Source organism: Balaenoptera physalus (assembly GCF_965194825.1).
Source record: "Balaenoptera physalus genome assembly, chromosome: 15".
NCBI lineage: Eukaryota > Metazoa > Chordata > Mammalia > Artiodactyla > Balaenopteridae > Balaenoptera > Balaenoptera physalus.
This window is the reverse complement of record NC_138894.1, coordinates 6,773,712-6,786,739: the sequence shown is the minus strand read 5'-3', so window position 1 is coordinate 6,786,739 and position 13,028 is coordinate 6,773,712. Positions and strand designations below refer to the sequence as shown.

At 39.5% G+C, this 13,028-nt stretch overlaps 2 protein-coding genes across 10 annotated transcripts in view; one reads left to right on the top strand and one right to left on the bottom strand.

Annotated features, from left to right (window-relative positions):
* The window catches only part of IL1R1 (interleukin 1 receptor type 1), a 98,353-nt gene that overhangs the window by 63,770 nt on the left and 21,555 nt on the right, over positions 1-13,028 (top strand). For 2 of the 9 annotated variants that reach the window (XM_082426362.1, XM_082426361.1), the window contains 5 exons: positions 1,033-1,146; positions 3,148-3,214; positions 11,446-11,680; positions 11,778-11,967; positions 12,743-12,911. In XM_082426362.1, coding sequence (XP_082282488.1) covers positions 1,117-1,146; positions 3,148-3,214; positions 11,446-11,680; positions 11,778-11,967; positions 12,743-12,911 — 691 coding nt within the window. In that variant the 5' untranslated portion in view covers positions 1,033-1,116. Of the gene's footprint in view, positions 1-65; positions 131-1,032; positions 1,147-1,972; positions 3,044-3,147; positions 3,215-11,445; positions 11,681-11,777; positions 11,968-12,742; positions 12,912-13,028 lie in introns of those variants that run through there. The other 7 variants (XM_082426365.1, XM_082426364.1, XM_082426359.1 and 4 more) reach the window with 5 other exon arrangements.
* Positions 9,379-10,155, bottom strand: LOC309643589 (glycine cleavage system H protein, mitochondrial). The gene has a single exon (XM_082426411.1). It carries the CDS (start codon positions 10,145-10,147, stop codon positions 9,626-9,628), a length of 522 nt encoding a protein of 173 aa, XP_082282537.1. The 5' UTR covers positions 10,148-10,155; the 3' UTR covers positions 9,379-9,625.

Genomic DNA, 13,028 nt, shown 5'->3' with positions numbered 1-13,028 from the left:
TGAGGAGAATGCGAATGGGGGTGTCTCTCACGCTTAGATTGCCTTCTTTTTCCCTGCATTTGCAGGCACACCTTGGAGATATTGTGGTTTTGGTTCCAGATCACCACAATAAAGCTTATATCGCAATAAAGTGAGTCACACGAAATTTTTGTTTCCCAGTGCATATAAAAGTTATGTTTACACTATACTGCGGTGTATTAAATGAACAATAACGTTATGTCCATGAAAGCAAGGTACATACCTTCACTAAAAAATACTTTATTGCTAAAAAATGCTCACCGTCATCTGAGCCTTCAGTGAAGTCATCATCTTTGTGCTGGTGGAGGGTCTGGCCTGGAGGTTGGTGGCTGCTGACCGCTCAGGGGGGGTGTTGCTGAAGGTCAAGGTGGCCACGGCAATCTCAAAATAAGACCACACTGAAATTTGCCACATTGATTGACTCTTCCTTTTGCTTGGGCACTTAGAGGCCATTGTAGGGTTATTAGTTGGCCTGATTTCAATATTGTTGTGTCTCAGGGACTAGGGAGGCCCAAGGAGAGAGTTGGGGGGACAGCCAGATGGTAGAGCAGTCAGAACACACACAATATTTATCAATTAAGTTTGCTGTCTCATATGGTTGTGGTTCGTGGTGCCCCCAAAACAAATTACAGCCGTAACATCAAAGACCCCTCATCACAGATGAACGCAAACATAATAGTAAGGAAAAAGTTTGAAATATTGTGAGAATTACCAAAATGTGACACAGAGACATGAAGCGAGCGGGCGCTGTTGGAAAAATGGTGCCGATAGACCTGCTCGATGCAGGGCTGCCACAAGTCTTCCATTTGTTAAAAAACACAGTATTTGCAAAGTGCAGTAAAGCGAAGCGCAGTAAAACGAGGTATGCCTGCATTTAAAAAGCACATTGTCCCTTTTTTTATACCTTTTAATACCACTTCTTAAGTAGAACATTGTCCAGCTAATATTCAAATGATTGCATGTTATTAGAATCTGAGTTCGTGATGTCTTAGTTAAAATATTTTGTGTTTGCAGTTAACTTACGGCTACAGAAAAGAATACAGGCAAATTTCATCTTCTGTAAAATGAAAAGGACAGCTTTTTTTGAAGCATGAAGTTATGCGGTCTGCCCTGGACATTGCCCCCGAGGTCGGGTAGAGGGGATAGCTATTTCTTTAGTTCATTTTTTCACTCATTCTATGAGCACGCATCAAGGGCTTCTGAGTTCCCAGCACAGCGCTGGAAGCTGTGGGTGCAGTGATAAGCGGGTCGTGGTTCCTGCCCCCATGAGGCTCCCTTTCCTGGGGTAACTGCAGTGAAAAGTGCTAAGGCATTCACACAGGTTGCTGCAGGGGCCCAGAGAAAGACGGTCTGGCCAGGCAAGGGTTCTGGGGGCTCCCTGGAGCTGGTGGGAGGAGGGTGACCCCGGCTGAGACCTGATGGGTGGGGAGGTACCTTCACCACCAGGTGAAGGGTGGAGAGAACAGCAAAGGCAAGGGCTCTGAGGTTGGAGAACCGGGCAAGGTGAAGGCTGACGTATGGACTGGGCAGGGGGAGAGAAGGGCGGAGGGTTGAGTCTGGAGGGAGTCAGAGCCTTAGCACAGAGGACCTGTGTGCTTTGCTGAGGGGTGTGGACTGTTTGGGGTGCACTGGGGAGCCGGTGAAGGCGCTTTGAACCGATCACTTGGTAACTATGAGTTTGTAAGATCCCTGGATTGAATAGAAGCAGTAAGTCCATAGGCAGAGAGACTGATAAGGAGCTAGTTGGCATAATTAATCCAGGAAGGAGCCGGTGATTGTTGAGCTAAAGAGGCATCAGCAGTGGGTATGAGTGAACCGGGCTGGTTTGGTGATCTCCGGAGCCGGACTGTTTAGGGCTGGTGAAAACAGCTCTGGAGATGGCGGGTGTTGGGGTCACTGAGCCCGGGTCTCTTGTTGGGTGGGTGGGAGTGTGGCAGTGCTGTGCCTGTCACTAAGGTGGGGAGCATGGCTGGTGGGGAGAATGAGTTTGGTTTGAGGCCTGTGGAATATTAGGAATTCATAGGTTGTTGGATAGACTTGTGCATAAGTTCATTGGAAGCACGAGATTGGAATTTATTGCATGTAGTTGTAAGGTCCCCCTTCAGGAGCACTGAACAGGAACGTTCAAAAAGGTAAAGGGGGCCGTACTGAACATTAACTTAATTTGGGCTTGAGAAGTTTAGAAAGGTAGGCAAAATGGAGTGTTTTTTTCCTTTTTCAATTGATATTATTTTAGGGATGTTTTATGGATAAGGCCATGGACGTGCTTTCCTTCCAGCATCAGTCAAGTGCCTAATCTGATTACGCCCCCTGCCTAGTAGACGGACAGAGTGTTAGGAAATTGAAATGCTAGGTTACCAGGACCTCAGCTTAATATGTAGCCCTATGGCTGATCAATACCTGTTGTAGCTGCTGCTATATTAGTGTCGCTTCTAAACCACTCAGGGGAGCTGTGGAGGTTTTGTTTATATTTTTGTTTTTCTTTGTGATAAGATTAATACATGCTTATTATAGAAATTTTAGATAAAAAGCCCCAGCAAGCCCCAGAGAAGGGGCAAACCAACCAACCAGAAGAAGCAACCCAATTTTGATATATTGTTATTATTTCTTTTAGTCTTTCTGGTGCATTTCTATGCAGCTATATACCATTTCGTACAAACGGTTTAGTGTCTTACCTTATAAAGTGAAGGTGTGAGCTTTAGCGGGATCTGGAAGTGTGGGGAGACTTTGCAAGTGGGTCCTGGCAGTGGGTACATTCCAGGTGGGGAACACATCCATGTAAGTAGAGGCAAGATGGTTTAGGGTCTAGTGGGTAGTCTGTTTTGGGTGTAGCATAGATTAGATTTGGGGGAAATTTAAATGGAAATGAACGTTGGAACAGATGATGGAAGTTTTGTTAATCTTAAGCTGTGTGAGTTTGTCCCCAGTTCTGTTAAAAATCTTCATTCCCCTTTTCCCCAGTTGCATCCAGAAGCATGATCACATAAATGATGTGGGGAGACTAACCCATCAGTGTGACTTGTGGGTAAGGGTGGGACCGGGGGGAGGGGAGTCCGTGTATGTAGTTTTAGACATGTTTTTGAGAATAGTAACATTTAAAATTTTTCTTTCATTCCTCTGTTTCTCCAGGAGAATATGAAAGTATTATTCAGGCTTGTTTGTTTCATAGCTCTACTGACTTCTTCTCTGGAGGCTGGTGAGTTAAGCATTTCCTTGTGTTCCTGTCTGCTAAGAAAATCTGTTATTTAGAATACATGAAGTACCTTGCTTAACAGTCATTTTGCTTACATGTGTCTGTGGACGCCCAAGTCACAGAACTGTATTGCTGGATGTCCTTTCAAGATCTTTACTTTTCATTCTCTCATTTATACATTGGGAAACTGAAGCCCAGTGAGGTTAAGAGCCCAAGGTCATGCAGCTAGTTTCAGAGCAAAAGCTATAATCCACATCACCAATGTCTAGTCTAGGCCTCTTCCCACTTTGTTGCTGCTTGAAGAGTGTACTATGGGAAATCCTGGCTTTCATTCAGAAGAGGTGTTAAATGTAGTCTTTATGAACCACAGCTGGCAGTTCTTTGTTTTCTCCATTTGTTCATTCTTTCTCTTCCCCTCTCCTCTCTTGCTGCAAACGCATTTAGCTCCTGCCGTGTGCCAGGCACTAGCTGCTGGGGCTACAGTGGTGAATAATCCAGACAGAAATATCTGCCTGGGGTTTACATTCCAGTAGGGGAGAGAGACAATACATTACATAAGTAAATATACATTATGTCATATGGTGATAAGTGTGGAGAGGAAGAGAAGCAGAAAAGGAAGGTATACACTTTGAGGATTGGGGTAGGCAGAAGGTGAAATTTTTTTGATAGTGTGGCCAGAAAAGGCCTCACTGAGAAGTTGACTCTTGAGTTGAACCTGAAGGAGCAGGAGGAGGGAGCTATATAGAGATCAGGTTGGGGGTGGGGAAGTATTCTAGGCAGCATGTGCCAAGGCCCTGAGGCCAGGAATACTGGCATGTTCCAGGGGCTGAAATCTGCTGTGGCTGGAGCAGAGGGAATGGTGAGGGATGTGATACGGGGTGAGGTCATTCAGGTAATGGGGGGCGGTGGAGGGTTGACTGTGTAGAGAAACTTGTAGACCTTTCTAAGGATCTTGGCTTGTACTCTGAGGTGGGAAGACTGTGTAGGTTCCCTGTTTAAAACCAGAGAGGTGATCTAACTTTTCTTTCTTTTTTTTTTTGGCCACGCCGTGTGGCTTGTGGGATCTTAGTTCCCCGACCAGGGATCGAACCCGATCGGGCCCTCAGCAGTGAAAGTGCACAGTCCTAACCACTGGACCGCCAGGGAATTTCCATATTTTAAAGGCTCATTCTGGTTCTTATACTGTGAACAGATCATAGGGAGGCAAAGGGAGAAACAGAGAGGCCAGTTAGGAGGCCATTACGGCAATCCAGGCAAGCTATGATGGTAACTTATTCAAGGGTGACAAGGGGAAGTGAGTCGTCAGAGTTTGGATATACTTGGAGGACAGAGCCAGCAGGATTTGCAGACAGGTTGGATGTGGGTGTGAGAAACAGAGAAGAATCAAGGATGACTAAGGGTTTCAGCCCAAGCACATGCAAAGTGGAGTTGCCGTTGATGGGAGGGGGGAAGGTCACGTGTTCAGACTGGACATGTTAAAGTTAGCTGTCCATTAGATGTCTAAATAGAGATGTTGACTAAGCAGTCTGGAGCCAGGGGTTGGAAGTATAAAATTGGAGACCTTGGCAAGCAGCTGCTATTAGAACCCTGAGACTAGATGGGTCTACCTGGGGAGCGAGTGTGGTTAGAAAAGAACAGAACTTCAAGGAGTGAACCCTGCAGCCCTCCAGGGATGGGTGGTTAGGCTTCCATTCATCCAAGAACCAGTGAAAGACTGGCCTGAAATGTAGGAGGAGAACCAGACAAGTGTCCTGAAAGCCCAGTGAAGAACGTGTTTCAAGGATGAGCACAACACGTGTCCAATGCGGATGTGCTAAGTAAGATGACGCCCGAGAGTTGTCGATTTGATTTAGCAACTTAAAAGTCATAGGTGACTTTGATCAGAACAGTTTTGATGGAGTGGTGGAGCAAACCCCAGATAAATGGGAGAGTGTGTTGAGCTGAGACCTTAAGGTTTACTCTTTTATCACTGTTATTGTTACTACTGTTACTCCTAGGAGCTAAATACTTACCAGTCCTCCATCAGTGCAGGTACCTTGCTGAGTGCCTAGCCACTTTTATTTCCATTCTGTTTTAAAATAGCTTTATTGAGGTTATAATAGACATACAATAAACCACACGTTTAAGGTATACAATTTGATGTGTTGACATACATATCCACCCCTGAAACCATCATTACAATCAAGATAATATTGAATTGAGTATTAATTGGTTTGGAGAGAACTGGGCAGCTCAACAATATCAAGTCTTCTGATCAATGAACAAAGTATAGACGTCTTCAGTTTTTTAGATCTCTTAAAATTTATTTAAATAAATTTATTTTGTAATTTTCATTGGATCAGTCTGATGCATCTTTTGTCACATTTATCCTAAATTATTCATATCTTGATGCTATTGTAAAAGGCATTTAAAAAAATCCAGTTTCTAATTGTTCTTTGGTAATATATACACACACATTCAAATTTGCATATTCATATTGTATCCTACAACTTACAAACCCTCTAGGTCTTCGGTAGATTTCATAGCATATTCTGTATAGATAATCATGTTGTCTGCAAATAAAGACATTTTACTTTTCTCTTCAATCCATATGCCATTTCTTTTTCTTGCCTTAATGCACTAATTAGATCTTCCAATACAATGTTGAATAGAAGTGGTTAGAGTGAACATTCTTACCTTGTTTCTAATCTTGTATATGATAGCTGTAAGGTTTTTATAGCTGTCCTTTATTAGCTTTAGGAAGTTCCCTTCTATTCCTAGTTTTGTTTTGTTGTTTTTTTTTTGGATGTTGTGTACATCATAATGCATTGTCCTTTTTTGATATATTGTAGCATTCAATTTGCTAAGATATTTTAAAGAAATTTTGCATCTGTGTTCATGATGAAGACTGTTTTGTGGTTTTCTTTCCTTGGAATGTCTTTGTTTGGTTTTGGAATTAGAATGATACTGACCTCATAGAGTGAATTGGGAAGTGTTACTGACTCTTCAATTTTCTGGAAGAGTGTGTGTAAAATTGGTGTTGGTCCTTCTATGAATACACCAGTGAAGCCATCTAGGCCTGAAATTTTTTTTGTTGTTGGGAGGTTTTTAACTACACTTTCCGTTTCTTTAATATCTGTAGGGCTATTCAGCTTATCTATTTCTTCTTCAGGCAGATTTTATAGTCTGTACTTTCAAGGAATTTGCCCATTTCATTTAAGTTGTTGAATTTATTGGCATTAGGCTGTTCATAATATTTCCTCATTACTCTTTTAAAATCATTTTAATGAGAGATGTCACCTCTCTTTTTTTCCTGATCAGTCTGGCAGGAGACTTATCCATTTTATTGATTTTTCTGAAAGAACTAGCTTTTGGTATCTTTGATTTTTTTCTCTGTTGTTTTTGTTTTCCATTTCATTGATTTTTCTCCTGGATCTCTTACTATCCTCTGCTTACTTAGGGTGTAATTTTGTTTCTAATTTCTTAAATGGAATCCGAAGTCATAATTTGAGATCTTTTTTTCTTATACAGACATTTAGTGCTCTCAGTTTCCCTCTAAGTGTTGTTTCTTTTTCATGCCATACGTTTTGATATGTTGTGTTTTCTTTATCATTAAGGTCAAAAGACTTATCTCCTAATCTCCTCCTTTATTTCTTCTTCACTTTTCTTTAAATTGATTAATTTATTTATTTTTGGCTGCATTGGGTCTTCATTGCTGTGCCCGGGCTTTCTCTAGTTGTGGTGAGCAGGGACTACTCTTCACTGTGGTGCGCGGGCTTCTCATTGCGGTGGCTTCTCTTGTTGCAGAGCACAGGATTTAGGCATGTGGGCTTCAGTAGTTGTGGCACGTGGGCTCAGTAGTTGTGGCTCACAGGCTCTAGAGCACAGGTTCAGTAGTTGTGGCGGATGGGCTTAGCTGTCCCGAGGCATGTGGTATCTTCTCAGACCAGGGCTCGAACCTGTGTCCCCTACATTGGCAGGCAGATTCTCAACTGCTGTGCCACCAGGGAAGTCCCCTTTATTTCTTCTTTGATGCATGGGTGATTTTGTTGTTTGTTGGTTGGTTGGTTGTTTTTTTCTTTTTTCAGCTTTTAAATACATGGGTGAATTACTAGATATTTTTCTGTTACTGATTTCTAATTTAATTTCATTGTCACCAGAGAACATACTTTGAATTCTTTTAAATTTGTTGACTATTGGGTTATGAGCAAGAATATGGTATATCTTGGTAAGTTCTTTTGTGTGCAGTTAAAAAGAATGTGTATTCTGCTGTTGTTGGGTGGGATTTTTTGTAAATATTGATCATGCCAAATTGGTTGATAGTGTTGTTCAAATCTTCTATATCATTACTGATTTTCTGTCTAATTGTTGTACTTGTTCTACCAATTATTATGAGGAGACTGTTGAAATCTCAGACTATAATTGTGGGTTTCTCTATTTCTTTTTGCAATTCTATCAGTTTTTGCTTCATGTATTTTGAAGCCCTGTCAGTAGGTGAGTAAATGTCTAGGATTACTATGTACCTCTTGACAAATTACTCCTTTATCATAATTACATGACTCTTTTTAATCCCTGTTAATATTTTTCACTGTAAAATCTACTTTGACTGATAATAATAAACATTCAAACTTTCTTTTGATTAGTGTTAACATGATATTTCTCTCCCCTCCCCCTGTTTTTACTTTTAACATATTTGTGTCTTTACACTTAAAGTGTGTTTATGTGTGAGTTAGTGTGTATGTTAGCATATAGTTGGATCCTTCTTTCTTTATCCAGTCTGACTATCTATGCCTTTCAACTGGGTTGTTTAGACCATGAAAAAAATATAATATGATTGTTAATATGTTTGGGTTTTATTTTAGGATCTTGTTTTATTTTCACCTTGTACCATTAATTCTTTGTTATGTGTTTTCTCTTTTTTGCTGCCTTTTGGATTAATTGAGAATTTTCATGATTTATTTTGTCTTCTGGGTTGGCTTATATTAATAACTTAAAAAATAACTACTCTAGTGCTTATGGTATCCATCTATGACTTATCACTGTTTACCTTCAGGTGATACTATACCAATACACAAATAGTATAAAAAACTTAAAACAGTATATATCCGCTTCTCCCTTCCTGAACTTTGCCTTATTGTTTCCATACATTTTACTTCTTTATGTGTTATAAATCTCAAAATACATTATTTTTGCTTTAAACATTCAGTTGTTTTTAAAGCGATTTAAATAATAAGAAAAATTATGATTACCCATGCAGTAAACATTTCTGGTGCTATTTATTCCTTTATGTAGATTCAGTTTTCATCTGATACTATTTTCTTTCTTTCTATTAGGACTTCCTTACATTTTTTGGCAGTACAGGTGTATCGGTGATAATTTTTATAGCTTTTATAAATATGAAAAGGTCTTTATTTTGCCTCTATTTCTGAAAGGTACTTTCCCTGGATATAGAATTCTAGGTAGATGATTTTTTTTCTTTTAGTACTTATCTTTATTCTGCCCTGTTCTGGCTTGTATTGTTTCTGGCAAGAAAGCTGCATCATTTTTGTCTTTGTTTGGTGTGCTTTTCTTCATGCTTCTTATGCTTGGGGTTTATTGTGATTTTGGGGTCTGTGACTACATCATTTTCATAAAACCGGGAAAAATTTCAACTTGTATTTCTTAAAATATTTTTCCTGTTCAACCCATCTCTCCTGTTCTTCAGGGATTCTTATTACATGTATTGAAGTTGTCCTGCAGCTAACTAGAATCCTGTTTATTTCGTTCTGTTATTTTTCTCTCTGTGTTTACTTTTGAAGAGTTTCTAATGCTATATCTTGGAGTTCACTAAGCTTTTCTTCCTGCAGTGTCAAATCTGCCATTAATCACATCCATTTTTTTTTTTTTTTTTTTTTAAGAAGTTGAATATTTTATTATTAAACTGTTTCTTATTTTCCTGCAAGGCTGTTGCTTCACTGTATAAAAATAGCACCAGCAAACACAGTATATTGCAAAATTAAGATAGTAATGTTCTTCACCGGACACTATACAACTAACAAACTTTTCTCCACTGTCATTTCTTTCCAGTGGCAAGTTCATTGAGTATTTTGACCCAAATCCAGGGATGGCTGTAAGCAAGTTACAATATTATATAAGGTTAAGATAGCAATGTTATCCTTGAATTACATAATTTTTATAACTAGTTTACCACAGATAATTTCAGGAATTCTGAGTATTATAACTGGAGACTAGCCTAAAAATCACAGGGTGTTGTGAAAAAGATGCATAGTGTTTATCTGAAATCATTAGGAAGTTAAGGGGTATTTTCTTCAGGCAACATTGTTTCAAGTAGTTTCTTTTGCTAAAAGTTGCTTTTTAAAAATCTATCCACCACTAATTTAAGACAACTATGCTAGATTAAGTTGTTTCAAACTAGTTTATTTAGGGGTTCCATTTTTACTCCTCAATAGATTTTATGTATTTCTCATATGCTTCTTCACTCATTAGTTCATCTAGTTCTGAAGGGTTACTGAGTGTCATCTTGATCAGCCAACCATCTTCATAACAAGATTTGTTGACAAGTCCTGGATTTTCTGCTAGAGCTTCATTAATTTCAGTTACTTCTCCTGATAGAGGAGAATAGAGTTCACTAGCAGCTTTCACACTTTCCAAAGCACCAAATTCCTCTTGTTTGTTCAATTTTGTCCCAACTTCAGGCAGACTACAGTAAACAACATCTCCCAAAGCTTCCTGTGCAAAATTGCTGATTCCCACTGTTCCAACACCGTTTTCTGTTGTTACCCATTCATGTTTGTCTGTGAATTTACGACCGGACAGCAGAGCGGGGCCGGTGCGCAGCGCCCGGACGGCGCCCGCCCGCAGTCCCCAGGGCCGCGGCGGGCAGGGCGCGTTGGGCGCAGAGATGGCGCGCAGGCTGCAGATCGCGGCCCGCACGCTGCGCGCCACTCGCAGCGCCATGTTCGCAGGGGTGCCTCCATTTTTTTTTTTAAAGTCAACATTGTAGTTTTCAATCTCTAGGGGTTTGATTTAGGTTTTTAAAAATAATCTCTTTCATTTCTCTACTCAACATGCTTGATCTGGCCCCTTGAACAAGTGGAACACAGTGATAATAACTATTTTAATTTTTTCCATCTATTCTATTATCTGTGTCATTTATGGGTCAGTTTTGATATGACTGATTTTTTTCTCTTTACATTGGTTTTATTATGCTGCCTCTTTGCATGCCTAGTAATCTTTGATTGGATGCTAGATATTGTAGATTTTACCATGTTGGGCATTGGATATTTTTTTATTACTAAAAATGTTCTTGAGCGTTGTTCTTTTACAAGGGTGTTACTTGGAAATCGTTGATCCTTTTAGGTCTTGCTTTTAAGCTTTGTAAGTCAGGAGCAGAACAAGGTTTATTCTAGGCCTAACTTGCTCCATCTACTGAGACAAAACCCTTCTGGGTTCTCTACCTGATGCCCCATGACTGATAAGATTGTCCATTCTGGCTGTTGAGAACAGCCACTATTCCCAGCATGTGTGTGCTCCGGGTATTATCCACTCTAAGTCTTTTGGCAATTTTCACTCTGGCCTTGGGTAGCTTTCTTTCATGCTTCTGCTAATCGATACTCAGCTGAAAACTTGAGGGAGATTCTGTAGACCTCCAAAGCTTGCTTACTCTCTGTGTAGAGCTGTAATCTCTTTGGTACTCTGCCCTCCACTCTCTTGGTTTACCTGGATTCCCTGCTCCATCTCCTCAACTCAAGAGAGAACACTGGGTTTTGCCTGCATTTCCTCCCAGCAATGTCATGGCCTAGAATCACTCTCTACACAGTAATTTGGGAAAACCCTAGGGCTCGCCTCCTTTGTGTCCTTCATTCCCTCATGTTCGATGTCTTGAACATTGTTATTTCATATACTTTGTGCATTTTTTAGTTGTTCAGGTGGGAGGGTAAATGACGGTTATTCCATCTTTTTACTGAAGCAGCCATCTTTTCCTGCTACCTTATCCCCAATTTTTAGCTGAGTAAAGAGGGGAGGAGAGAGGTTAAATAACTTGCTCAAGGACACAAGTAGTAAGTGACATCCTGGATTTGGCTAGAAATCTTTTAGACTTCCAAGATGATTCCCTTAATCATAAGGCTACTAACACTCTCACGTATAACACAAATTAATGTATTTAATAGTTGGTGTGTTTATACTTAGATATTACATTAAGAAACATTGACAAATTTCTTGCAGAAATGACTTTCCCTTTCTCCCTTTTAAAGATAAATGTGAGGAACGTGAAGAGGAAGTTATTTTAGTTTCGTCTGCACATGAAATTGATGCTCGTTCATGTCCTCTTATCCTAAGTGAACACAAAGGCCCTATAATTTGGTATAAAAATGACGGCAAGACACCTGTATCTACGGAAAGAGACTCCAGGATTCATCAGCACAAAGATAAACTTTGGTTCGTTCCTGCTGAAGTAGAGGATTCAGGATATTACTACTGTGCAGTGAGGTAAGAAAGGAATTAATATGTTACAAACGTGTTGTATGTACCTGCAATAGTTAAGGACAGAAAAATATTTTAATAAACCTATTTTGATTTATTTTAGCAATTCAACTTACTGCCTCAAAACTAAAATAGCTGCAGAGTTTGTACAGCATGAGCCTAACTTGTGTTACAATTCACAAGCCGTATTTACACAGAGACTACTGATTCCAGGAGATGGACAACTTGTATGTCCTTATTTGGATTTTTTCAAAGATGAAAACAATGAGTTACCCCAAATACAGTGGTATAAGGTAATTTTATATTACATATGGCATTCTACTCACCTAGCAAATAAAATAGTTTTTCTATCACAGACAATAGGATGAATCTGCAAAGCACTTTTTCTTTTGGCATATTATTTTGCTTTTGAGTGGTGAAATTTAATAGGATGTTTTTAAAAGGTTTTAAGACTGTACACATTTAATTTGCAGCTTAACTAAAAATATGTCATTTTTGTTTAATAAGGTAGAGTTGAGAAAAGTATAGTAGGCATAAAAGATGTTTAAAGATAAGGATGAATATAAATTTAGGGTTTTTAAGAAATAACTATTTGTTACAAAGTATATTATTTTGTGTTTTATTACAAACATTAAGTGGTCCTTGGATAACCTAGTGGTTTCTCTAACTGTCTGAAAGGCGATTGGCCAGCACTCCATGGAATACATCATATTCTGGTATCTTTGATCTACCCAGCTTGTTGGAGCTTACATGGAGAATCATCTTGTAGAGGTTAAAAAATACAAAATAAATAATATCAGTGAAGAATGGAAGTATAGCATTACTAAGCAACTATAGTGTTAGCATTCTTTCCTCAAATGTGTTTCTCTTGCAAAGTAAGTTTGTCTTCACTTGTCTTCAAAGTGCAAGCCTCATAGGCATAAAAATGTAAGTCCTGGGAATGTAATTATGACTTTGCAAAAAAATTCAATATTAAAACTTGTATGCAAGGAACCTTTCTATTCCTATACGTACGAATATAAATATGAATAATTGGTTTTCAATACTTCTTCCTCTCCCTCTGTCTAGGATTGCAAACCTCTACTTCTTGACAATATAAACTTTGTTGGAATAGCAAATAAACTCATCATCACGAATGTGACTACGGCGCATAATGGGCACTATACGTGTCATGCAACCTACACACACTTGGGAAAGCAGTATCGTGTCAGCCGGGTGATAGAACTCATTACTCTAGGTGAGTCAGCGCTCCAATCCTAGGATTTTAAATCCAGGAAGGCCCAGAGACCATAACTCTAATATCACCGTCATTGTCTATGGAGGGACTAAATCCAAGAGAAGCTTGATGACTTGC

Excerpts from the sequence above, each read along its gene's own strand:
- LOC309643589 (XM_082426411.1), bottom strand. The coding sequence starts at position 10,147 with ATGGCGCTGCGAGTGGCGCGCAGCGTGCGGGCCGCGATCTGCAGCCTG.